Source organism: Suncus etruscus, chromosome 1 (assembly GCF_024139225.1).
Source record: "Suncus etruscus isolate mSunEtr1 chromosome 1, mSunEtr1.pri.cur, whole genome shotgun sequence".
NCBI lineage: Eukaryota > Metazoa > Chordata > Mammalia > Eulipotyphla > Soricidae > Suncus > Suncus etruscus.
This window is the reverse complement of record NC_064848.1, coordinates 168,853,617-168,878,567: the sequence shown is the minus strand read 5'-3', so window position 1 is coordinate 168,878,567 and position 24,951 is coordinate 168,853,617. Positions and strand designations below refer to the sequence as shown.

At 48.0% G+C, this 24,951-nt stretch overlaps 1 protein-coding gene across 1 annotated transcript in view; it reads left to right on the top strand.

The window, feature by feature from the left end:
- Window positions 1-24,951, top strand: part of MMP28 (matrix metallopeptidase 28) — a 50,309-nt gene that overhangs the window by 10,843 nt on the left and 14,515 nt on the right. Inside the window, exons 2-5 of the mRNA XM_049790314.1 lie at window positions 3,754-3,888; window positions 3,936-4,092; window positions 18,827-18,906; window positions 19,102-19,289. Coding sequence (XP_049646271.1) covers window positions 3,754-3,888; window positions 3,936-4,092; window positions 18,827-18,906; window positions 19,102-19,289 — 560 coding nt within the window. The remainder of the gene's footprint in view (window positions 1-3,753; window positions 3,889-3,935; window positions 4,093-18,826; window positions 18,907-19,101; window positions 19,290-24,951) is intronic.

The window sequence follows — 24,951 nt, the reverse complement described above, 5'->3', positions numbered from 1 at the left end:
TACAAAGGAAAGCTCAGGCTTGTAGAACAAACCATTATTTTTAAGGGCCACACTAGAGGGTGCTCAGGGTTAATTTGGGGTCTGTGCTCAAGGGTGTCGGGGATCTAACCCAGGTTGATTAAGTGCAAGGCAAGCCACCCTACCAGCTGCACTATCTGTTTGGCTGCTTGAATCACAATCATCTCATACCATTCTGTCATTTGCAAGATATAGAAAATCAGGTATTGGGCCCGGAGAGATAGCACAGCGGCGTTTGCCTTGCAAGCAGCTGATCCAGGACCAAAGATGGTTGGTTGGAATCCTGGTGTCCCATATGGTCCCCCGTGCCTGCTAGGAGCTATTTCTCAGCAGACAGCCAGGAGTAGCCCCTGAGCACCGCTGGGTGTGGCCCAGAAACCAAAAACCAAAAAAAGAGAAGAAAGGAAAAGAAAATCAGGTACTTTAATATTATTTTTAATTTCAATTTTATTATTATTATTTTGTTTTGGGGTCACTCCCAGTGATGCCCAGGGGTTATTCCTGGCAGACTGGGGGACCATTGGAATGCCAGAATGAAACCCTGGTCAGCTATATGCAAGTACCTTATCTGCTGTACTATTTCTTGGGCTCCACTTTACTTTTTTTTTTTTTTTTTTTTTTTGGTTTTTGGGCCACACCCTGTGACGCTCAGGGGTTACTCCTGGCTATGCGCTCAGAAGTTGCTCCTGGCTTCTTGGGGGACCATATGGGACGCCGGGGGATCGAACCGCGGTCCGTCCTAGGCTAGCGCAGGCAAGGCAGGCACCTTACCTCCAGCGCCACCGCCCAGCCCCCCACTTTACTCTTATTGTATCCTTTATTTTCATCCAAATAGGAACAAAATATACACCGCTTTTTTTTTTTTTTTTTTTTTTGGTTTTTGGGCCACACCCGGCGGTGCTCAGGGGTTACTCCTGGCTCTCTGCTCAGAAATAGCTCCTCGGGGCCGGAGAGATAGCATGGAGGTAAGGCGTTTGCCTTTCATGCAGAAGGTCATCGGTTCGAATCCCGGCGTCCCATATGGTCCCCCGTGCCTGCCAGGAGCAATTTCTGAGCATGAAGCCAGGAGTAACCCCTGAGCACTGCCGGATGTGACCCAAAAACCACACACACACACACAAAAAGAAATAGCTCCTGGCAGGCTCGGGGGACCATATGGGACACTGGGATTCGAACCAACCACCTTTGGTCCTGGATCAGCTGCTTGCAAGGCAAACGCTGCGCTATCTCTCCGGGCCCACACCTGCTTTTCTTTAATGAGGAAACAAACTAGAGGTAATTAACTCTCTTTGCCAAAGGTCACAAAACTGCAACTTCCTATGTATTAAAAATGTACTGAGAGCCAGAGCAATAGCACAGCAGTAGGGCATTTGCCTTGCACGTGGCCGACCAGAGATGGACTCAGGTTAGATTCCTGGTATACCATAAGGTCCCCCGGGCCCGGAGAGATAGCACAGCGATATTTGCCTTGCAAGCAGCCCATCCAGGACCTAAGGTGGTTGGTTCGAATCCCAGTGTCCCATATGGTCCCCCGTGCCTGCCAGGAGCTATTTCTGAGCAGAGAGCCAGGAGTAACCCCTGAGCACCGCCCAGTGTGCTGAGTGTGGCCCAAAAACCAAAAAAACAAACAAACAAACAAACAAACAAACAAAAACCAACCAAAGAAAAAAAACCATATGGTCCCCCAAGCCTGTCAGGAGCGCTTTCTGAGCACAGAGCCAGGAGTAACCCCTGAGCAGTGCAGGGTGTGACCGAAAAAAAAAAAGTGTACTGTATAACTGGAAAGATAGTAGAGGTTAAGGCAATTTCCTTGCAAGCAGCTGCAACAATGACAATACTTGGTATCCTACACAGTTTGTGTTTCTCCCAAGCATAGAGCCAGGTGATGCCCCTAAGTACTGCAGGTGTACACCCCTCAAAAAATGTGTACTGGGAGCGCAGAGCCATAATATAATGGGTAGGGTGCTTCCTTGCACACTGGCCCAGGTTCGATCCCAAGCATCCTACATGGTCCCCTGAGCATGCCAAGAATTACTTCTGAGTGTAGAGCTAGGAGTAACTCATGAGTGTCATCATGAATGGCTACAAAACAAATTAAAAAAAATATGTGTACTGGGACTGGAGAGATAATACAGCAGGTAGGAGTAAGTAAGCCTTGAGCATCACAGGTTGTGACCAAATCTCTCCCCTGAAGAAAAGTGTACTAAAGGACAGAAAGTGGGAGGGGCTGAGTAAGGCACCAAGCTGCCTATGGGGGTTGATCTCCCAAACAGTATATGCCCCCCCCCCTGAGTACAGTCAGTGGTCACTCCTGAGCACAGAGGCAGGAATAGCTTTGGAACATTGATGGATATGACCCAAATCCCCCTATACCAACACCCCAAAAAGTGTGCTGTATAATGTCAGCATGATATCCAGTGATAAACAGACATTCTTCTTCTTTTTGGGGGGTTGGGTCACACCCTGCAATGTTCAAGGGTTAATCCTGGCACTGCACTCAGAAATCACCCCTGGCAGGCTTGGAGGACCATATGGGATGCTGGAACTAAATCAGGATCTGGCCCACATTATTCTCTTCTTAAACCATCTTTAGCAATCATAAGATATTATTATTCTGGGGGCTGAAACAATAGTAGGTAGGGTGATTACCTTGAACACTGCCCACTTGGGTTCAATTGTGCTGACAGGTCATGTGGTTCCATGAGCATTACCAGGAGTGATCCCTGAGTGAAGAGCCAGGAGTTAATCCTGAGCACTGCTGGATATAACCCAAAATTTACAAAACCAAAATCAAAAATATATTTATATTCTGCTTACATTCATTTGGAGCTGGAGCAATAATAGTACAGCTGGTTGGATGTTTTGCTTGCCTTGTGCACTATTGATCCGGGTTTGATCCCTGGCATCTTATATGGTTGCCCAAGCACCATCAGGAGTTATTCCTGAATGTAGAGCCCCAGGCGTTGACAGGTGTGGAAGGAAGGAAGGAAGGAAAGAAGGAAGGAAGGAAGGGAGGAAGGAAGGAAGGAAGGAAGGAAGGAAGGAAGGAAGGAAGGAAGGAAGGAAGGAAGGAAGGAAGGAAGGGAGGGCAGATGGGAGAGAGGGAGGTTGGGTGGGAGGTAGAGACAGAAGGACTGATGGACTGATAGACTGCAAAAAAAAAAGAAAAAGAAAGCATTGACTTTTGGGGGACTGAAATGATAATACAGCGGCAGTCTGCCTGCAGGCAGCCCACAGGGGTTCGACCAAAGTAGGATACGCAGCTTCCCTACTGGAGTGCAGAGCCAAGGGTAAGTGATCCCTGAGCATCGCTGGGTGTGGTCTGCACCTCCCCCCCCCAAAAAAAAATAATAAAAGAGAGAAAAAGGTCCAGAGTGAGCGAAGCAGCTAGCCAGTGGCTTGAGCAGGATTCACAGAGCTGACCACACTGCAGATTGGATCTCAATTCTGATCTCAGCCCGGGGCTCCTGAAACACCCAGGACCTCGCTCTACCAACCTGGTGGAAACAGTGAACCTCAGGGAGCCGAGACCCCTTTTCACAAGATTCACTCCCGTTCCACTAAAGAGATCCGAACAACTGGAGGTGACAGGCAGGCTGGGCTAGGGGTGGGGTTAGGAGAGCTGGGAACCGCTGGGCTAGGAGGTGCGGGCTCCCGGACTGCTCCCCGCCGGTGGGTGGGGCCGCAGAGCCGGGATACCGGCCCCTCCCCGTCCTTTCTTCCTTCTCCTCCTAGGTCCGGGCTGGGCGCACTCGCCGGCAGCCACGGCCGGGACCTGGCCACCGCTGCAGACTCTCGCCGCGCCGAGGAGGAGTCAGTGGCGACCGGCCCGGGGACCTGCGCCCTGGGCGCAGAGGCGGTGCCTTTTGGGTCCCGCTGCACCTCTGACGATCAACCAGCTGCCCGGCTCTCCGCAGCGCCCCACGCCGCGGTGCCCGGCGCCCCGACTCCCGAGAGATGGTCCGGCACGTCGGCCGCTCTCACGAGCGCGTCTTGCTGCTGCTGCTTTGCTGGGGCACTCTGCACGCGCAGCTTCACGCGCGCCCTGGCCTGGAACTGCGCCGCGAGGCGGAGGTACTCGGGGTGCACGGGTGGAGAGGGATGGGCGCGATGCTGCAGGTCAGCCCCCTACTTTGGGCATCGCTGACGTCCACTCTCCCTCTCCTGGGTCCTCTGCACCCTACAAACTTGCACATAAAGAGCACGCTCGCCGAGGGGCACTCGGACTGGCACAGGATGCAGCGACCCGTTGGGACAGACTGGGAGACAGGGAGAGAACTGGAAGAAAGGGAAAAGCAATGCACCCCGCGATGGCACCACTCACTGGCCTTCACTGTCTAGGCTAGGAAGACTGAGCAGTTCTTTTTGAGAGACTCCTAGAATTCTCCCCAACTGTCGGACGCAGTGGAAGGTCCCCAGATTTGGTACCATCAGTGTGGTGGCAAGCGAGCAAGGGTCGAGTTGACTCCCCTGGGACCCAGTACTGGGTTGGCCCCTCTTGGCCTTCTTGGCCTGGCCGCATTCTCACTCAGATCGGTTTTTCTGGCTGGCTAAATAAACGCGTGAGAAGAACATGCTCTCAAGATGAACATGCTCTCAAGATGAACTTCCACAGCACTTTGACTATGCTTTGGTGCTTCCTGGCTGTAGGGAGAAAAGCAGGCAGGGCGGTGGGGATGGGCTTGAAGTGGACTGAAGGTGGAGAGAGTGAGATGAACTTTCCTTCTCTAAGATTTGGTTGCTTGCTGTAGGTTCCAAGAAGGGCATTTTTAGTAAAGTGGTGTGGGAATCAACTTGGGTATCTATATAAAGGTGATTGAGGAGGGTGGGTGGTTCAGAGGTAGAGAAAGCATGTATGCTTGGCATGCATGAAGCCCAGCGTTATTTTTTTGTTTCTCTGGGGAGGGGGGCTTCTCCCTGCAGTGGTGACTGAGAGGGAATTGCTTAGGGACCACCTGGGCTGTAGCCCAGGATTAAGGGATGTGTTGTACAGAGAAGATCTAGGGACCTCCTGTATGAAAGACAAGAGCTCCAGCCCTTTGTGCTGTCTTCTCTGGGTTTGTTTCCCCATCACAAATAAAAACTAATAATAACAACAAAATAAACAACTAACTTCCTTTCTTCCTCTTTCTTTTTCTCCATTTTTCTTTCTTTCTTCCCTTTCTTTCCTTCTCTTCCCCCCTTGCCTTCCTTCCTTCTTTTCTTCCTTCATTTCTTTCTTCCTTCTGATGCCCAGAAGCTGCTCTTGACTCATTTGCTTACAAAAGTGTTTTTTTTTTGGGGGGGGGGCATGTTGTACCAAGGATTGAGCCTGGTTCACACCCTGTTCTCAATGACTGCTGGCTTCTTTGTCTGTTCTATTTGCCCAGAAAGATTACACTGAAATCCAGCCCATTCTTTGCCTGCTGGAAATTTTATCAACCCTTAGTCAAGCTTGTTTCTGCCCCTTTTTTTTGGGGGGGGGGTGTCATTCATGGTCATGCTCAGAGAATCATATGCAGTCTTCAGGAATTAACTGGAATTGACTCTTTTTTAATACAGTCACCTTAACCCCTGCACTCTCTTTTTCTCTCTGGCCCTAAACTTGTCCCTTTCTAGTGTATTTGGAGCAAATGGTTTGTTCTGTACCTGCACTTGCGTCACTTTCCTTCCTTTCTGTTTTTGGGCCCCATTCAGTGTGCCCAGTGCTTAATTATGGCTCCATTCTCAGGGACTACTCCTGGCAGTGCTGAGGGGGCCTATGCAGTACTGACACTCAAACCAGAATCAGCTGCACATCAGACAAGGGCCTTATTCCTGTGCTACCTTCTGGCCTCCTCTCATTTTTTTTCTTTCCTAGAGGAGTGTCTGTTAGTGTTCTCTCCCTGACATCAGGACTGGAGTCTCTACAATTTTAAGGAGAAAGAATGGAAATAAGTTCTAAATTCCTAAGCTCAGTATCCTATCCGAGAAACCTAAGAGTGTTGCTTCTTTGAAGCTGCTCATTAGAGCTTCACATCCTTTTACTGCTAGCCCTCAAAGAGTTTTTGGGAGCCTGCAGAACAAAGAGAAAAGAAATCACTTTTCCTACTCTCTGGCAGCATCCATTACTGCTCTGGACCCTCCAGAAATGGCCCCCCTTCTCTGACCTGTCCCCCTTAAACTCCTTTCTCCTCCTTCCAAGTCCTGTTTTGACTATATGCACTAACTTTGACTATATGCACTAACTTTGGCACATTGGGAATCTCTTTGTTTCCCTGACTTTAGAATCTATTTTTTTTTTCCAAAGACCTTTTATGGTTTGTTTTTGGTGTTTTTTGTTTTTTGGGGGGAGAAGGGCACACCTGGCGGCTTTCAAGGGGTACTCCTGGCTCTGCACTCAGAAATCACTCCTAGCAAAGTGGGGGACCATATGGGATGCTAAGTATCAAACCAGGTTGGTCCTGGGTTGGCTGCTTGCAAGGCAAAAGCCCTACCCGCTGTGCTTTCACTCCGGCCCCTCAATTTAGAATCTTATAACATCATGTGCAGAGTCTTCTAGGCCCCAGGAAAAAACTTATGTCTACCAAGACAAGTCTTGCTAAGAGTCCTGCCCCACCCCCTTCTGCCCCCCTCCTGAACCCCCATCTGAGTCCCAGGCAATCCTTGGCAGGAGAACAGACAATCTTGCTGCCTCCCATGCCTGCGGTGGCCTCAGATGGAGAGAATTTCAACTCGGGTGTGCTTGGGAAACGTAATATTCAGCAGACTGAATCTCTTTCCATCTATTTAACATAACTGGGGGAAGGATATTTTAATTTAATTTTAATCTTTTCTAGGCCATACACGACTGTGCTTAAGGTTTATTCTTGAGTGCATTCAGGAATCATTCTTGGGCAGTACTCAGGAAACCATACGCAAAGTCAGAGACTGAATTTGGGTTAGCTGCACACTAGGCAAGTGTTTGATGTTTGTACTATTTTTCTAGTCCCAAGATATTTTTATTTTATTTTATTTTGGTTTTGAGGCCACACCCAATGTTGTTTAGAGGTTAGTCCTGGCTCTGCACTCAGAAATCTCTGCTTGCAGGCTTGGGGGACCATGTGGGATGCCGGGGATCAAACCCAGACCTGTCCTGGGTTGGCCGTGTGTAAGGCAAACACTCTACCACTGTGCTATCACTCAGCCCCCCAACAGATTTTTAATTCTGAGAAGAAAAAATTATTTTAAAATCATGAAAAATTGGGGCCGGAGAGATAGCACAGTGGTAGGGTGTTTGCCTTGCACGCAGCTGATCCAGGATGGATGATGGTTCGAAACCCGGCATCCCCAAACCTGTCAGGAGCAATTTCTGAGTGCAGAGACAGGAGTAATCCCAGAGTGCCATCATGTGTGACCCCAAAACCAAAAAAAAAAAAATCACGAAAAACTAGGACCAGGGAGATAACTCAACAGGCTGAGTACATGCTTTGCATGCAGGAGACCCAGTATCAGTCCCCTGCACCATCTGTGGGCCCTCAAGGAGCTTAACTTGGTCAACAGGCCAGGAATAGTCCCTGAGCACTGCTGGCTATAGTCCAAATAGAAACAAAAAAGGGGGGGGGGGCCGGAGAGATAGCATGGAGGTAAGGCGTTTGCCTTTCATGCAGGAGGTCATGGGTTCGAATCCCGGTGACCCATATGGTCCCCTGTGCCTGCCAGGAGCAATTTCTGAGCTTGGAGCCAGGAATAACCCCTGAGCACTACCGGGTGCTCAGAAACAAAAAAGGTAGGCTGGAGCGATAGCACAGCGGTAGGGCATTTGCCTTGCACTCAGCAGTTCCAGAATAAATGGTGGTTCGAATCCCAGCATCTCCTATAATCCCCCAAGTCTGCCAGGAGTAACTTCTGAGAACAGAGCCAGGAGTGACCCCTGAACGCTGCCGGGTGTGACCCAACCCCCCCCCCCCATGAAATAGTGTTGTGAAAGACATGTTCAATAACTATTAAGGCTGGAATGGTGACACAAACAGCAGGACATTTGCCTTGCATGCGCTTACCTCAGACTGACCATGGTTCAGTCCCCTGGTGTCCCATGTGGTCCCCCGAGCCAGGAGCAATTTCTGACCGCATAGCCAGAAAAAAAACCCTAAGTGTCACCTAGTGTGGGCCAAAAAAAAAAAGAAACAAAAAAGGATAGAAAACTCTGGAGTTGGGCCTGGAGAGATAGCACAGTGGCGTTTGCCTTGCAAGCAGCAGATCCAGGACCAAAGGTGGTTGGTTCAAATCCTGGTGTCCCATATGGTCCCCCGTGCCTGCCAGGAGCTATTTCTGAGCAGACAGCCAGGAGTGACCCTTGAGCAATGCCGGGTGTGGCCCAAAAACAAAAAAAAAAAAAAAAAAAAAAAAAAAAAAAAGAAAGAAAACTCTGGAGTTGCATAATGATTGTGTCTTTGTCTCTGTATGCTATGCATGTGCATACTTGTGTATGTATATGCAAAGTGGATAATCTGTGTGTGCTGGTGGGCCGTTGTATTTTTTTTATATGTAGCCAGTTGCATGGGCTTTGGTATCTGACAGACTGGAATATAAATAATTTAACTCCTAGGAACTTCTGTTTCTGTTATTCAGAGAAGCTAGTGATGCTTCTTTACAGGAGTTTCATGGGGCTGTGTTCAGGTACTGTCTGTAATGTGGATGCTCAGCACCATGTCTAGAACAGTAATCAGACTATAGCTGGAAATTGCTTTCCATGTTGTCTTTAGAATTATCTTTAGCAAATTTTAGAACAGAGTTCAAATTAAGTCCTGGCTTAGTGACTTCATCTCTTAGTACACTAACACAGGACAAAATATGTAAAGCAACTATTTTCAGTTTTGGACAACAGACAGCCTGGACTTTAATTCCTAAGAGACGGTGTTGTTGTTCCCATGGTGACATTACAAATGACTCCAAAACCCAGTGAACTGAAACAATCATTTATTAAGGTCACAGATATCTAGGGTCAGATTTTTTTTTTTTCTTTTTTGGAGGGGGAAATGTTATTTGGGCCTTGCCAGCTGTACTTAGGCCTACTGGCTCAAGAAGCATTCCTGGTGGAACTTGGGGGACAACATGAGGTGCTAGAGATCAAGCCCAAATGGCAAGTACCTTAATCTCTGTCATCTCTCTGGCCTGAGGGTCACTCCTCTCTTCAGTGTCAAGGGGGAAGCCATTGGAAGGCCTTATGCTCATAGAACTGGCAACTAGGGACCCGAGATCCCCACATGGGCCTATGCATGTGGTTCTTTCCCATGAGCTACTTTGGGGTATCTCACCACCTGAAGACTGTGTCTCAAGATGAAGGTTCTCTGGGGTTGGAGAAAAGGTACAGAGGATAAGGCATTTGCCTTGCCTGTAGCCAGCCTGGGTTCAATCCTCAGTATCCTATATGATCCTATATGGTCCTTCAAGAATTTTTAGAAGTAATTTCTGAGTGCAGAGTCAAGAGTAACCCCTGAATATCGCTAGGTGTATCTCTACCTAAAAACAATAAAAAAAATATATGAAGGTTCTCAAAGGGAAGATAGCTTGTATCTTATGACATTTGCATTGCATCTGTTGTACCCCCAGTGACAGCAATCACAAACCTCACCACTGGTTCCAGAGGGGGATTCCTAAACCCCACAGTTGGGGGTATGTCAGCTATGTTTGACCTGGGTTGAATCTGAGCCAGCTGTGTGCAAGTCAAACGTCCTACCCTCTGTACCATGTCTCCAGCTCCAAGGGATACTCTTTCCTGACTCCCATGTAGAGAATGAGATCCCAAGCAGAGCTCATCAGTTGTCCTGGGATGATGGACAATGGCTAGGATTTTCAAAGCCAAATCATCTTAGGTAATTGTCTTCACACCAGGAGACTAAAGTTTCCTCTATAAAACGAGAGTGGTACATTTCTGAAATAACTCAAGATTCTTTCTAGTGCTCTCTTTCTTGGCTTTGTTATTTGCATGCCTGTGCATGTATGTGAGTGTGTGCATAGTTCCTCTCCCATGTGTCTCTCTATATGGAGGTCTCTGTGTTTGTCCTAGGGCTCTGATATGTGATTCTCTATGTCCACTGTACTTACAAAGGAACAAAGTAGATATTCCAAAGAGGAACCTTTGCCTGTAAGAGGAGTAAGGGGCATAACTGTTTACAAAACTGCCTCGGAACTAGTTCATTGTTAGCACTTAGGAAGATTAAAACCTTCACAATGCTGGGGAGTGGGATGACTCCCCTCCCCTGCTGACTTGCAGGAACTGGAACTAATGAATAACATCATCCTCCTGCCCTCTGCCCTCCCCAGCCTGGCCTCATCTTGTTCTTGGGTAACACGCGCTGTCCCAAGAGAACTATCTTTGCTTTGCCAAGACCTTATTTGTAACATCCAGGCCAGATAGTGAGGACTTGCCTGAGTGTAGGCTTGAGCCAGGCCAGTTGGGGTCCAGAATCCCAGGGAGCCAGGGATTTTGCTTCTCCAGGGAGACTTTAGAGCTTCTGTGGAGTAGTGTGGAGTTTCCACTCTTAGTTGCCTCTGTTTCATACCCCAAAGCCTTTGTAGAAATGAGTCAGAAATCCAGAAGCTGGAGCATGGAGGCCATTCCCAAGGCCTCAGCACCATGACTCACGTTTGGGGTGAATAAAAGTATAGGAGAGGCTCAGAAGGGTCCCAGAAAACCTAAGATAGTAAGTAGACAAGCACTTATAGAGCACATCTGAAACCTGAGAAATCCAGCAAAAGTTGGGTAGCAGGGGCCGGAATGATACACAGCAGTAGGGCGTTTGCCTTGCATGCAGCCAATTCAGGACGGACCTGGGTTCGATCTCCGGCGTTCCATATGGTCCCCTGTACCTGCCAGGAGCGATTTCTGAGTGCATAGCCAAAATAACCCCTGAGCATCACCGGGAATGGCCCAGAAACCAAATATATATATATATATATATATATATATATATATATATATATATATATATATATATATATATATATATATTGGTAGCAAAGGCAGGAGCCCTGTCTGGTGAAGGTGTTATTTTGTGACCTACTCGAGTTCCTCACACAGTTCAGATAGGGTGGACTGCAGAGTATGATTGTTTGGCATCAGGGAAATTATAAGGCAGGGTCAGAGTGGAGAATGGCCAGCTTGCCAACTTCCTTAAGGAGGGTAAATGGAGGAAGGAGTGGGGAGTGCAGCAGAGATAGCTGAGTCAAGTTTGAGTGACTCAGATTGAGGTGAGGAAGAGGAAAGTAGGGATTCAGACCAAATGGGGCACTCTGCCCAAAGTAAAGGTGGTCTTTGGGTCTGTGCTTGCCTTTTTATTGTCAGATCACCTGTTTGAGCTGAGCAGAAGGGCTCTCAGTCTCTCCGGAAAGCCAGGGTCACCGCCTGCGCTCTGCCCTCAGCTCAGTCCTGTGACTGCCCTGCCGCCAAGACAGAGGAATTCAGCTAGGAACACCCCCAGTCTTGTCTTTTTCTTTGTTGAGAGTCATTTTTCTTTCCAGGAAGAGAGCAGCTTGGTCCCTGCCCCTCTTTTTTTTTTTTTTTTTTTTTTGAAAGGGGTGGGGGAGTGGGCCACACTTGGTTCTGTACAGCAAGAAACACTCCTAGCTTTGCCCCGGGGACCATATGGGGTACTGGGGATGGAACCTGAGTCAACCATTCACAAGGCAAATAAATGCCCTACTTGCTGTACTATCGCTCCAGACCCTGCTTCCTCACTTTTAAAGACTGTGGACCATTTGTTTGAATGTGGAATGAGATCCTGAGATAGAGGTTGGATGGCCACTTTAGGAGAGGTTTTGTGTCTACTAACAACCTTAAGCGAGTCACTTTGCACATCCCTGAGACTCTTCCTATTGGTAAGATGGAAATGAGGTCTGAGAGAAAACATAAAGGGTTGGAACCCAGGCTTTGCATGTAGGAGCTCCAGGCTACCATCCTTTGCATCAAAGGGTCTCTTAATCACAACCAGAAGCAACCTCTAGGGGCCTGAGAGATAGCATGGAGGTAGGGCGCTTGCCTTGCTTGCAGAAGGATGGTGGTTCGAATCCCAGCATCCTATGTGGTCCCCTGAGCCTGCCAGGAGCGATTTCTGAGCATAGAGCCAGGAGTAACCCCTGAACACTGCCGGGTGTGACCCAAAAATAAACAAACAAAAACAAAAGAAGCAACCTTTAAGCACCAAGCCTGGAGAAACCCTTTGAGGACCAGGGGGCTTTGAAACTTAAAATAGGGGCCCGGAGAGATAGCACAGCGGCATTTGCCTTGCAAGCAGCCGATCCAGGACCAAAGGTGGTTGGTTCGAATCCCGGTGTCCCAGATGGTCCCCCGTGCCTGCCAGGAGCTATTTCTGAGCAGACAGCCAGGAGTAACCCCTGAGCACTGCCGGGTGTGGTCCAAAAACCAAAAGAAAAAAGAAAAAAGAAAAAAAAAGAAACTTAAAATAGGTGTAATTGCTCTAAATCTTTGGAATCATCCAGAATTCCATAGGTGTCCTGATTGCCCTGAAGTATGCACATGCCAAGGCAGAACCAACTATCATCGTGTATTTTGACTTGGCTAACAAATACTAAAGATGTTTTGCATGCTGAGCACAATCACATAGACTGAAGTCATAATAAAACATAGTAGGAGAGGAAATAAATCAGTGTAAGCACCTGGTTCTTGCACCAGCTTGCCATGTCACAATTTTTAAATTCTTGACTTAATTTTTGCTGCAGCAGCTCTTTGATGTGGAAGATGTTTCTGTAAGCAGTAGATGGGGAACTTAACTTGGGCCCTCCTGGATTTATCTGCTATGATTCCTCTGAGCATTAAAAAAAGACCCTATGCAGGCCGGAGAGATAGCATGGAGGTAAGGAATTTGCTTTGCATGCAGAAGGTTGGTGATCGAATCCTGGTATCCCATATGGTCCCCCGAGCCTGCTGGGGGTGATTTCTGAGCATAGAGCCAGGAGTAACCCCTGAACGCTGCCAGGTGTGACCCAAAAACCAAAAAAAATAAAAGACCCTGTGACCACTTGAGCTGGAGAGATAGTACATTCTCTCACAGGGGTCACTCCTGGCAGGCTGAGGAGAATATGAGGTGCCAGGGATCAAACCAGATCTGTTGCAATCAAGGCAAGCTTCCTGTCTGTCTGCTGTACTCTCACCAGCCCAACCTCTGACTGTAGAGAAGAATCCCAGAGAGATTTTGGTTTTGACTAAAGACACACATCAGCAGCTTTAGGAATAAAAGTCCAAACACTCATCCAGCTGTTTTGCCCTGCCAGGCCAGTGACTCAGCTCTTGACTCAAGCCTGGCTTTATTTGGCTACACCTTAGTTGCTAGTCTTGCCTTGTTCACTGTTGGCCAGAATTTCTCTTTCCTTCAGGGGCTAAATGGGCTGGGCTTCTAGGTAACATCTCAGGGCAAGTCAGGACGAACTAGAAAACTCTTCTCCCTTTCTCTTCTCCTCTCCCTAAGTCCAATTGAGTGTAGCACAGAGGAAATATTCGATTTGACTCTCGAAGTCTTTTCAAAGGTGACTCCTGGGAAATTAGCCACTGACCAAGTAACTGTGTTGACATAAACTCTAAGGCCTGAAGAGGGTGATTCACTCCAGGGCACAGCCTACAGCTTCCGTTCCATCCAGCCCAGCCTTGGGAAGCCAGAAAGATGCATGAGTGAAGAGCAGGGAAATGTTTTTGAACCGCAAGGTAGAGGAAATTTGCTGGGACACCTGTACATGAAGGACAGGGGCTGGTGGTGATGGGACCCAGGTGGTACTCAGAGTCCCCAGAAGAACAACAGAACAACAGGTGCCTACATGGGAAATGACTCCTCCAAGGCTGTTATGGTGGAGGCAAAAGAAAGACTCCACTGTGCAGCCCAGGGTCTCCACAGGGTCCTGTGGTCCTTGATCCTGCCCTTGCTTTCCCCAGGAATTGGAGCACATTGCTTTGTTTTTGTTTTTGTTTTTGTTTTTGGGCCACACCCATTTGACGCTCAGGGGTTACTCCTGGCTATGCACTCAGAAGTCGCTCCTGGCTTGGGGGACCATATGGGACGCCGGGGGATCGAACCGCGGTCCGTCCTAGGCTAGCACAGGCAAGGCAGGCACCTTACCTCCAGCGCCACCGCCCGGCCCCAGGAGCACATTGCTAATCTCTGCAGGGGAAACTGCAGAAGCATGCAAACTGATGACGAGGTAGAGGACATCCCAACTCTGTTTCCTCCATACCCAGGACTCTGGGTCAGTCTGCATTTAGTTGAACTCGTTTTTTCAGGGATAGGGGGTTGCTCCCAAGCAGTGCCCAGAGTCTAGAGGTTGCTCCCAGCAATACTTGGCCACTAGGCTGGACCGTTCAGTGCTAGAGCCCAGTGACGTGGTTCTGCACAGGCCCAGAAGTGCTGGGAGCTACCAGGGCACACTCAGTGGTGTTGGGGACCTTCAGAGCTATACCTAGCAATGCTAGATAGGGGAAACAAGCAATGTCAGGAACTGAACTGAATTTGGGGCAATATATATATATATATATATATATATATATATATATATATAATGTCAGTGATATATATCAGATATATATGATATATATCAGTGCCCCAAATTCAGTTCAGTTCCTGATATATATGTATATATCTATATATATATGTATATATATTTGCATCCTTGACCCTGAGCAATCTCCCCACTCTTTATGAACTTGATAAAATTCGCAAGAATCTAATCTTATGGTATTGAGGGGCCTTTTTCTGTGAGGGTCTGTTTTTTTTATTGTTGTTGTTGTGTTTTATTTTTGGAGGGTCTGGTTTTATGGTTGTTGTTTTTTTGTTTGGGGGCCATACCCAATGATGGTCAGTTATTTCTAGTTCTGCACTCAGGAATCACTTCTAGCAGAATCATTCCTGGTGATGCTCAGAGGAGTATATGGGATGCTGGGAATTGAACCTGGGCCAGCCACATGCAACACATGCTCTTTTTTGTCCTTTTTGGGGGAAAGTAGGGAGCCACATTCTGCAATACTCAGTGTTTACTCCTGGAACTGCACTCAGAAATCTCACCTAGCAGTGCTTAAGGAACCATATGGGATGCCAGAGATGGAATCCAGGTAGACTTCATGCAAGGCAAGTGCCCTACCCTCTGTACTATAACTTCAGTATTAAGGCAACTTCCTTTTTAACTATACTATCTCTCTGGCCCTATATGGTTTTTTTTTTTTTTTTTTGGTTTTTGGGCCACACCCGTTGACGCTCAGGGGTTACTCCTGGCTATGCACTCAGAAGTTGCTCCTGGCTTGGGGGACCATATGGGACACCGGGGGATCGAACCGCGGTCCGTCTCCTAGGCTAGCGCAGGCAAGGCAGGCACCTTACCTCTTGCGCCACCGCCCGGCCCCTTTGTTTTTTTTTTTTTGGTTTTTGCCTATATGTTTTTTTTTTTTTTTTGGTTTTTTTGGGGGTCACACCCGGCAGTGCTCAGGGGTTACTCCTGGCTGTCTGCTCAGAAATAGCTCCTGGCAGGCACAGGGGACCATATGGGACACCGGGATTCGAACCAACCACCTTTGGTCCTGTATTGGCTGCTTGCAAGGCAAACGCCGCTGTGCTATCTCTCCGGGCCCGCCTATATGTTTTTTTAATGTAATTAAAAATAAAATCTGGGGCCGGGCGGTGGCGCTCGAGGTAAGGTGCCTGCCTTACCTGCGCTAGCCTAGGAGACGGACCGCGGTTCGATCCCCCGGCGTCCCATATGGTCCCCCAAGCCAGGAGCGACTTCTGAGCGCATAGCCAGGAGTAACCCCTGAGCGTCACCGGGTGTGGCCCAAAAACCAAAAAAAAAAAAAATAAATAAATAAATAAAAATAAAATCTGGGGGCCGGGCGGTGGCGCTGGAGGTAAGGTGCCTGCCTTGCCTGCGCTAGCCTAGGATGGACCGCGGTTCGATCCCCCGGCGTCCCATATGGTCCCCCAAGAAGCCAGGAGCGACTTCTGAGCGCATAGCCAGGAGTAACCCCTGAGCGTCACAGGGTGTGGCCCAAAAACCAAAAACAAAAACAAAAACAAAAAAACAACAAAAAAAAAAAAAAAATAAAAAAAAATAAAATCTGGGGGCCGGGTGGTGGCGCTAGAGGTAAGGCGCCTGCCTTGCCTGCGCTAGCCTAGGACGGACCGCGGTTCGATCCCCGGCGTCCCATATGGTCCCCCAAGCCAGGAGCGATATCTGAGCGCATAGCCAGGAGTAACCCCTGAGCATCAATGAGTGTGGCCCAAAAACTAAAAATAAATAAATAAATAAAATGAAATCTGGGTATTTTTATTTGGGGGGGGGAATCATACCCGGTGGCACTCAGGGGTTATTCCTGGCTCTGTGCTCAGAACTTACTCCTGGCAGGCTCAGAGGACCATATGGGATGCTGGAGATCATACTCAGGTCTGTCATGCTGTGCCAGCCCATATCTGTGTCTTTTAAGTCCTTAAGTCTGGTTTTTCCCCATTATAATACTTGAGTGCTATTATGGAAATAGAAAATGTCAAATTCTTAAAATTTCTTTCTCTCATTCTTTTGGTGTCTTTTGGCTGCTGTCCTGGACATAGGCTCCCACTGCCTACTGAACATTCAGCTCTGCCTTGCCACCCACAGGGTCCCCAAGAGTCAGCACTTGCCCACTGAAGGAGCCCTGGAAAAGGCCTCTCCTCCCTGCCTTTCTCTCCATCCCACTTTGCCTACCAAAGTACCAGGCACACCAGGAAACAGGAAACGCCGCTGCTGTCAATTTTCCCTCCTGTACTGGTTGCTTCCCTTCCTTCCCTCTGTCAGGAGACTTCAGAGTTCCAGAATCAGAGCCAATTTCCTGATAAGGGCTGGGTGGGTGAAGCAAGGGAACTGCAGCCTGATAACCAATCTTCCCAGAGTAATGCACAATGCCAAACTGCTTCAAAGGGATATGAATCCATGGGCCTCCGTTGGAGGATCCTTATTTCCATTTCAGTCAGGGAAACCCAGGTAAGGGGTAGGAAGGGGACAAGGCAGGGCTAGAACAGGGCAGAGAATGAAAAACAAATGGTGGAGCAGCCTTTGCCTACCCATAATAGTCTCAGTCCCAAAGTCTGTTTGATTTTCCCTAGAAGGTATCAACTAGAAACATGATTAACTGAGCAGCTATTATGTATTTGACCACTGTACTAGACACGCCTTGTTTTATTGAATCCTTGGAAATATTTTGCCGGAGCTACTCTGTTCTCATGATGTAGGTAAAGAGACAGAGGCTCAGTGAGATGAAGTAATTTACCCCTGGCCACCCAGTAGCCAGGATTGGGGACAGATTCTTGATTCGAAGCCCGGTGGCTATTCCATAAAACCACACTATTTTGAGCAGGAAATAGTTTTCTAGATTAAACCACTCAAATTTCCTTAATGCATTCTGTATCCCTCAATGGATTACAGTTGCAAAGGGAAAAATAGAAAGCCACGGTGTTGAAGTACTAATAAATCAATGAAGAAGAACAATAACAAATAGTTTTGTGTCTACTTAATTCTCTTACCCCTATGTTTATTTGCTGTCTTTCAAATAAACCTCTTTTTTTTTTTTTGGTTTTTGGGCCACACCCGGTGATGCTCAGGGGTTACTCCTGGCTGTCTGCTCAGAAATAGCTCCTGGCAGGCACGGGGGACCATATGGGACACCGGGATTTGAACCAACCACCTTAGGTCCTGGATTGGCTGCTTGCAAGGCAAACACCACTGTGCTATCTCTCCGGGCCCAAATAAACCTCTTTCAAATAAACCTTAGAAGATGAAAGTAGACACAGATGGTCTGAGAGAGGTAACAGTGTGTAGGGCTCTTTCCTTGTACATGGCAGACCCAGGTTTGATACCTGGAACCACATATGATTCTCTGAATTTCACCAGGAGTAATATATGATTCTCAGTCACAGAGCCAGGAATAAGCCCTGAGCACTGCAGCATGTGGCCTATAGACAAAAGGCGAAAAAGAAAATAGACACTGAGTCCTGACTGGCTAATCCCCAAGCCCCTGCAAGTGTTCAGCCTCCTCTGTGGATTTGAGTATAGCTGTCTTCTTGGAGAGGGAACTTGGGCCACAGGTAATGATGCTCAGGAGCTCTTTCTGGCTCTATGGCTGAGAGAAGTCATTTCCTAACAGGATTTAATGTTGTGAAATCTAGATCTGCAGAATAGGGACTGCGTGGTCAGTTTTAGAAGTTAGGGTGAATAAACTAAAAAAAATCTAAACTTTAAGGTGTCTATTATACAGGCAGGCCAGGGAGCAAAGAGTGGTGGTATAGGATGCAATCTGAGTCCATTGATGGAGGGACGTTGACACTGGTGGTGGAAGAGCCCTGACTCCTTGTATATCTTAAATTCAATTATGAAGGATTCTGTTGATCACAACTGTTTCAATCAAATAAAATTAAAAATAAAAAAAGAAGTTAGAGGGCCCGGAGAGATAGCACAGCGGCGTTTGCCTTGCAAGCAGCCAATCCAGGACCAAATGGTTGGTTCGAATCCCGGTGTCCCATATGGTCCCCCGTGCCTGCCAGGAGCGATTTCTGAGCAGACAGCCAGGAGCAACCCCTGAGCATCACCGGGTGTGGCCCAAAAACCAAAAAAAAAAAAAAAAAAAAAAGAAGTTAGAGTTCAAAGATTCAGATATAGTGAGAGACTTGCTGGCGACCATCTAGTCTTTCAGGGGTAGTGGAGTTCAGTTCAATGTCTTCATCCCAGGACTTCCTGCTAGAAGGCAAAGGGGCCTCTAGGATGCTGTGTGTACTGTGGGCAATTTGGAGACCATGGGAGAACAGAGAACGATGGGTCATGGGCAAAGTTAATGTTCCTCTTCCCCTAGGCATTCCTGGAGAAGTACGGATACCTCAGTGCAGGCACCTCCAGTGCCCCCACCTTCACACAATTCAGCAATGCCATCAGGTAGGGGGAGAAGGGTGTGTGGAGGACTTGGGGATACTAGAAAGCAATATTTGGGGGTACCTCCCTCCTCTTAGAAGGCTATGTCCCATTGCTTCCTCCTTTTCTGCCTCCCCAGCTTTCCCAAGGGGCACTCCCTGCCTTCACCCCACCATCTTTTCTCCTTTCCTAGTCAGTCACCTCAGTTCCTCTTGACAGGGAGTTCCAGTGGGTGTCCCAACTGCCAGTCAGTGGTGTACTGGACCCTGCCACTCTGCGTCAGATGACACTGCCCCGCTGTGGTGTGGCAGATGCTAATAGGCAGGGGTCCCAGACTTCGAGGATCAGTGCCCTGTTTGCTGGACCCCGGACCAGAACGAGACGAAAGAAACGCTTTGCAAAGCAAGGTGAGTGCAGCTAGAACTCAGTGAGATGTGTGTGTGTGTGTGTGTGTGTGTGTGTGTGTGTGTGTGTGTGTGTATTTATGGGGTAGGGTGGGGGGGTTATTGGCTCAGGTGGAAGAACACATTCCCAAATGGTGTGTGTGTGTGTGTGTGTGTGTGTGTGTGTGTGTGTGTGTGTATTTATGAAGTAGGGTGGGGGGTTATTGGTTCAGGTGGAAGAACACATTCCCAAATGTGCTAGTTCAGACCCCAGATTATGTTTTCCCTGCAGCAGAAATTTATAACCATTAAAAAATCCAGTTTGACGGGCCCAGAGCGATAGTACAGAGATAGGGCATTTGCCTTGCACGTGGCCGACCTTAGTTTGATCTTTGGCATCCCATATGGTCCCCCAAGCCTGCCAGGAGTATCCTCTTAGTGCTGCCAGGTGTGACCCAAAAACAAAAAGAAAATCCAGGTTGGAAATTTCGGGCTGGGTAGGGCTCTTGCCTTGTATATGGCTGGCCTGGATTCGACCCCAGAATCCCATATGGTAACTGAGAGATTTTTGTCTGGAGAGCCAGGAATAACCCCTGAGCATTGGCATATGTGGTGTGAGAGCCATGTAATAAACACTGACTTTTAAAAAATTGTAACTTGGGTAATGCTTATAATAGTGGTAGTTTTGTGGTTTTATATATAAATTGCTGCATCTTCACTGCCACCAAAGTGGCCAGGATCATCCTCTTCTTTTTTTTTTTTTTTTTTTGGTTTTTGGATCATACCCGGCAGTGCTCAGGGGTCACTCCTGGCTCCACTCTCAGATATCGCTCCTGGCAGGCTCTGGGGACCATATGGGATGCCGGGATTCGAACCATCGTCCTTCTGCATGAAAGGCAAACTCCTTACCTCCATACTATCTCTCTGGCCCCAGGACCCTCCTCTTCTTTTATTTTATTTTATTTTTGGTTTTTGGGCCATACCCAGTAGCACAGGGGATACTCCTGGCTCTGCACTCAGAAATTGCTCCTGGCAGGCTCTGGGACGATATGGCTGCCAAAGATCAAACCCGGGTTCGTTCCAGGTTGGCTGCGTGCAAGACAAATGCTTTACTGCTATGCTATCACTCTGGCCCCCTCCTTCTCTTCTAATTAATCTATTTGCCTCCTCTCTCCATTGCTTGGGGGAGGGTACTATTTCCATAGCACATCTCAGTTCTTCAGTCAAAACCAAGGATTGATCATCGTTCAATACTGTCTAGTTCTGGGGCCAGAGCAACAGTAGAGTGGGTAAAGCGCTTTCCTTGCACATGGCCAACCCAGGTTTGATCCCCAGTATTCTCCCAGCATCACCAGGAGTAATTCCTGAGTGCAGAGCAGGAGTAACCCATGAGTATCAGCTAGTGTGGCCAAAAACAAAAACATAAAAATATAGGGCCGAAGCAGTGGTGCAGGGCATAAGGCCTTGCTCTAGTTAGCCTAGGACTGACCATGGTTCCATCCCCCGGTGTCCCATATGGTCCCCCAAGCCAGGAGCGATTTCTGAGTGTATAGCCAGGAGTAACCCCTGAGCGTCACAAGGTGTGACTGAAAAAAAAAAAAAGAAAGAAAAGAATAAATACTATCTAGTCCCTTGTTTCGTCATAGATGAGTGAAATCATTTGGTACTTGACTTCTTCCTTGATTTATTTTACTTAACACAATGCCATGTAGTTTCGTCCATGCTGTAGCAGACTATAGATTTCATCTTTTCTTATGCCTGCATCATATTGCATTGTGTATATATACCATAACTTCTTCATCCACTCACATTTGGGTTGTTTTCATCTCCTGGCTATTGTACTCAGCACTACAATGAACATAGGCATGCATACATCTTTTCAAATGGATGTTTTGTAGCGCAGACATTTAAATCAGAATTATGCCTACATAGATGACTCACTGCATAAGTATTTCCCAGGGCAGCCCCCTCCAGCCCAGTAAATTCTTTCCTCAGTATTTGATGCAAAGTGGTTAAGCTGCTGCTCTCTTGTTCCCTTTATAGTTCACCAAAACTGTTGTCATCAGAATCAATTCTTTTTCATCAGAATTATTGAACAAAGCTGTGATTGATTCAACCATCAGTGTTTTTTTTTTTTTTCAGCACATTTTTAGCAGCTTTTTGAACCATAACTTATGCTGATACTACTGGCTCACTGGGAGTATATAATTCAGTGGTTTTTCATCTGTTTACACAATTGTGCAGTTATTACCACAGTCTAATTCCAGAACATTATCATTACCTCAAAAAACAAACCTCATACCCACTAGGTGGTCACTCCTAGGTCCTTCTGCCCCAGCCCCTGGCAACTACTAACCCTTGTTCTTTTCCTTCCTTCCTTCCTTCCTTCCTTCCTTCCTTCCTTCCTTCCTTCCTTCCTTCCTTCCTTCCTTCCTTCCTTCCTTCCTTCCTTCCTCCTCCCTCCCTCCCTCTCTTCCTCCCTTTCTCCCTTCTTCCCTCCCTCTCTCCCTCCTCCCTCCCTTCCTCCCTCCTCCCTCCCTCCCTCCCTCCCTCTTGGTTTTGGGGCCACACCTGACAGCATTCAGGGTTACTCCTGACTCTGTGCTCCAAAATCGCTCCTGACAGGCTCAGGGGACCATATATCGGGTTGACTGCATGCAAGGCAAATACCCACTGTGCTATTGCTCTGGCCCCTAGTAATCCATTTTTTGTTTGTTTGTTTGTTTTTGGGCCACACCCGGTGACGGTGACGCTCAGGGGTTTCTACTGGCTATGAGCTCAGAAGTCGCCCCTGGCTTGGGGGACCATATGGGACGCCGAGGGATCGAACCTCGGTGCGTCCTAGTCTAGCACTGGCAAGGCAGACACCTTACCTCTAGCGCCACCACGCCGGCCCCTAGTAATCCATTTTCTGTTTGTAGATTTTCTTTTTATGAAAATTTTATCACAACACTTTTTTTTTTGTTTTTTTTTTTTTTTTGTGGCTACACCCGGTGCCGCTCAAGGGTTACTCCTGCGCTCAGAAATCGCCCCTGGCTTGGGGAACCATATGGGACGCCAGGGGATTGAACCTCGGTTCATCCTAGGCTAGCGCACGCATTAAGCCAGGGTTCTCAAACTCAATTTACCTGGGGGCCGCAGGAGGCAAAGTCGGGGTGAGGCAGGGCCGCATAAGGGATTTTGCTTACCGAATATTCGCAATAAAAATCGCATTAGTAAGAAATAAATTAGCAAAAATCGCATTAAACATTTGCATACCCCAACGGAACTGCTCGGGGTATGCAAATGTTTAATGCGATTTTTATTGCGATTATTCGGTAAGCGAATAATTGCGAAAACTGTGATATTTGAAGGCAGGCCGTGGGCCACAAAATGTTGTACGGAGGGCCGCAAATGGCCCAAGGGCCGCGAGTTTGAGACCCCTGCCTTAAGCCCTGTGCCACTGCTCTGGCCCCTCATCACAACACATTTAAAAAAAAATTATTGTTGAGGCCGAGAGATAGTAGAGTGTTTGCCTTGCATGCAGAAAGATGGTGGTTCGAATCCCGGCATCCCATATGGTCCCCCGTGCCTTCCAGGGGCGATTTCTGAGCATAGACCCAGGAGTAACCCCAGAGCTCTACCGGGTGTGACCCCCCAAAAAATACCCCCCAAAACAAGCAAACAAGAAATCACTCCTGGCTTATGGGACTCCAGGGGATCGAACTGCAGTCCATCCTGGGTCAGCTGTGTGCAAGGCAAACGTCCTACTGCTGCACCATCGCTGCAGCCCCAACGAAAGCTTTTTTAAAAAATTATTTATTGGGCCCGGAGAGATAGCACAGCGGCTTTTGCCTTGCAAACAGCCAATCCAGGACCAAAGGTGGTTGGTTCGAATCCCGGTGTCCCATACGGTCCCCCATGCCTGCCAGGAGCTATTTCTGAGCAGATAGCCAGAAGAAAACCCTGAACACCGCCGGGTGTGGCCCAAACCCCCCCAAAATTATTTATTTATTTTGGTTTTTGGGCCACACCCGGCGGTATCAGGGCTTACTCCTGGCTCTGTGCTCAGAAATTGTTCCTGGCAGGTTCATGGAACCATTTGGGATGGCAGAATCGAACCTGGGTCTGTCCCGGGTCAGCCACAAGCAAGGCAAACGCCCTACCGCTGTTCTATCACTCTGGACCCCAAAAGCTTTCTTTGGGGGGTGGTCCCATTCATTATGCTCAAACTTACTCCTGACTACCCAGGAGATCATATGCGGTGTGAGGATTGAACCCAGGTTGGTTATATGCAAGGCAATTGTCCTACCTGCTCTATTATGGCATCAGCCTCACAATGATCCAAGTTTCTTTTGTTTATTTGGGTTTTTTTTAGGGGGGATGGGTCACACCCAGCGGCACTCAGGTTACTCCTGGCTCAGTGCTCAAAAATATCTCCTGGGTTGGGGCCGGTGAGGTGGCGCTAGAGGTAAGGTGTCTGTCTTGCAAGCACTAGCGAAGGACAGACCACAGTTCAATCCCCCGGCGTCCCATATGGTCCCCCCAAGCCAGGGGCAATTTTTGAGCGCTTAGCCAGGAGTAACCCCTGAGCGTCAAATGGGTGTGGCCCAAAAAACCAATAAATAAATAAATAAATATATATATATTTATATATATATATATCCTGGGCTCGGAGCAATAGCATGAAGGTAGGGCTTTTGCCTTGCATGCAGAAGGAAGGTGGTTCAAATCCCAGCATCCCATATGGTCCCCCAAGCCTGCCAAAAGCGATTTCTGAGCATAGAGCCAGGAGTAACCCCTGAAAAATCTCTCCTGGCAGGCTGGGGGGACCATATGGAATGCCAGGGTTCAAACCACCTTTTATCCTGGGTTGGCGGTGTGCAAGGCAAACGTCTTTTTTTTTTTTTTTTTTTTTTTTTTTTGTGGTTTTTGGGTCACACCAGGCAGTGCTCGGGTTATTTCTGGCTCCACGCTCAGAAATTGCTCCTGGCAGGCACAGAGGACCATATGGGGCGCCGGGATTCGAACTGATGACCTCCTGCATGAAAGGCAAACGCCTTACCTCCATGCTATCTCTCCGGCCCCAAGGCAAACGTCTTAACGCTGTACTATCACTCCAGCCCCCATGATCAAGGTTTTTAAGGAAACGGGGCCATTCAGTCAGGCTTTTATCCTTTCATTAATTGACAGAGCACATTGGGCTATTGCCTCTTTCAACAGCATTTACTGCTCTTACCAACCACATCCGTTATGAATTAGACAGGAGGTGCAGAGTTTGTTTTTATTTCTTAGCTGGTCCATAAGGAAATTGTGGGCGGGGACCCTCAGCTGTTAGAGGCTATGCTTGCCAAAACAACTATGGTATTAACACATTCATGCTGCGGTTCCCAGGCTGCTTCAATGCTGGAAAAGCAAGGAGGCAGGCTTGGGAAGATGCCCTGCATGTAGGGCCCTCGCCATGTGCAGGTTCCTGCTGTGTTCTGGATAGCACAGAGAAGGGAGAAGGAGCCACTGGGTCTGAATGATTCTTATAAAATAGAAAAACTCAGGCCAGAGAGATGGCATGGAGGTAGCGCATTTACCTTGCATGCAGAAAGACAGTGGTTCAAATCCCAGCATTCCATATGGTCTCCTGTGCCTGCCAGGTGCGATTTCTGAGTGTAGAGCCAGGAGTGACCCCTGAGCGCTGCCGAGTATGACCCAA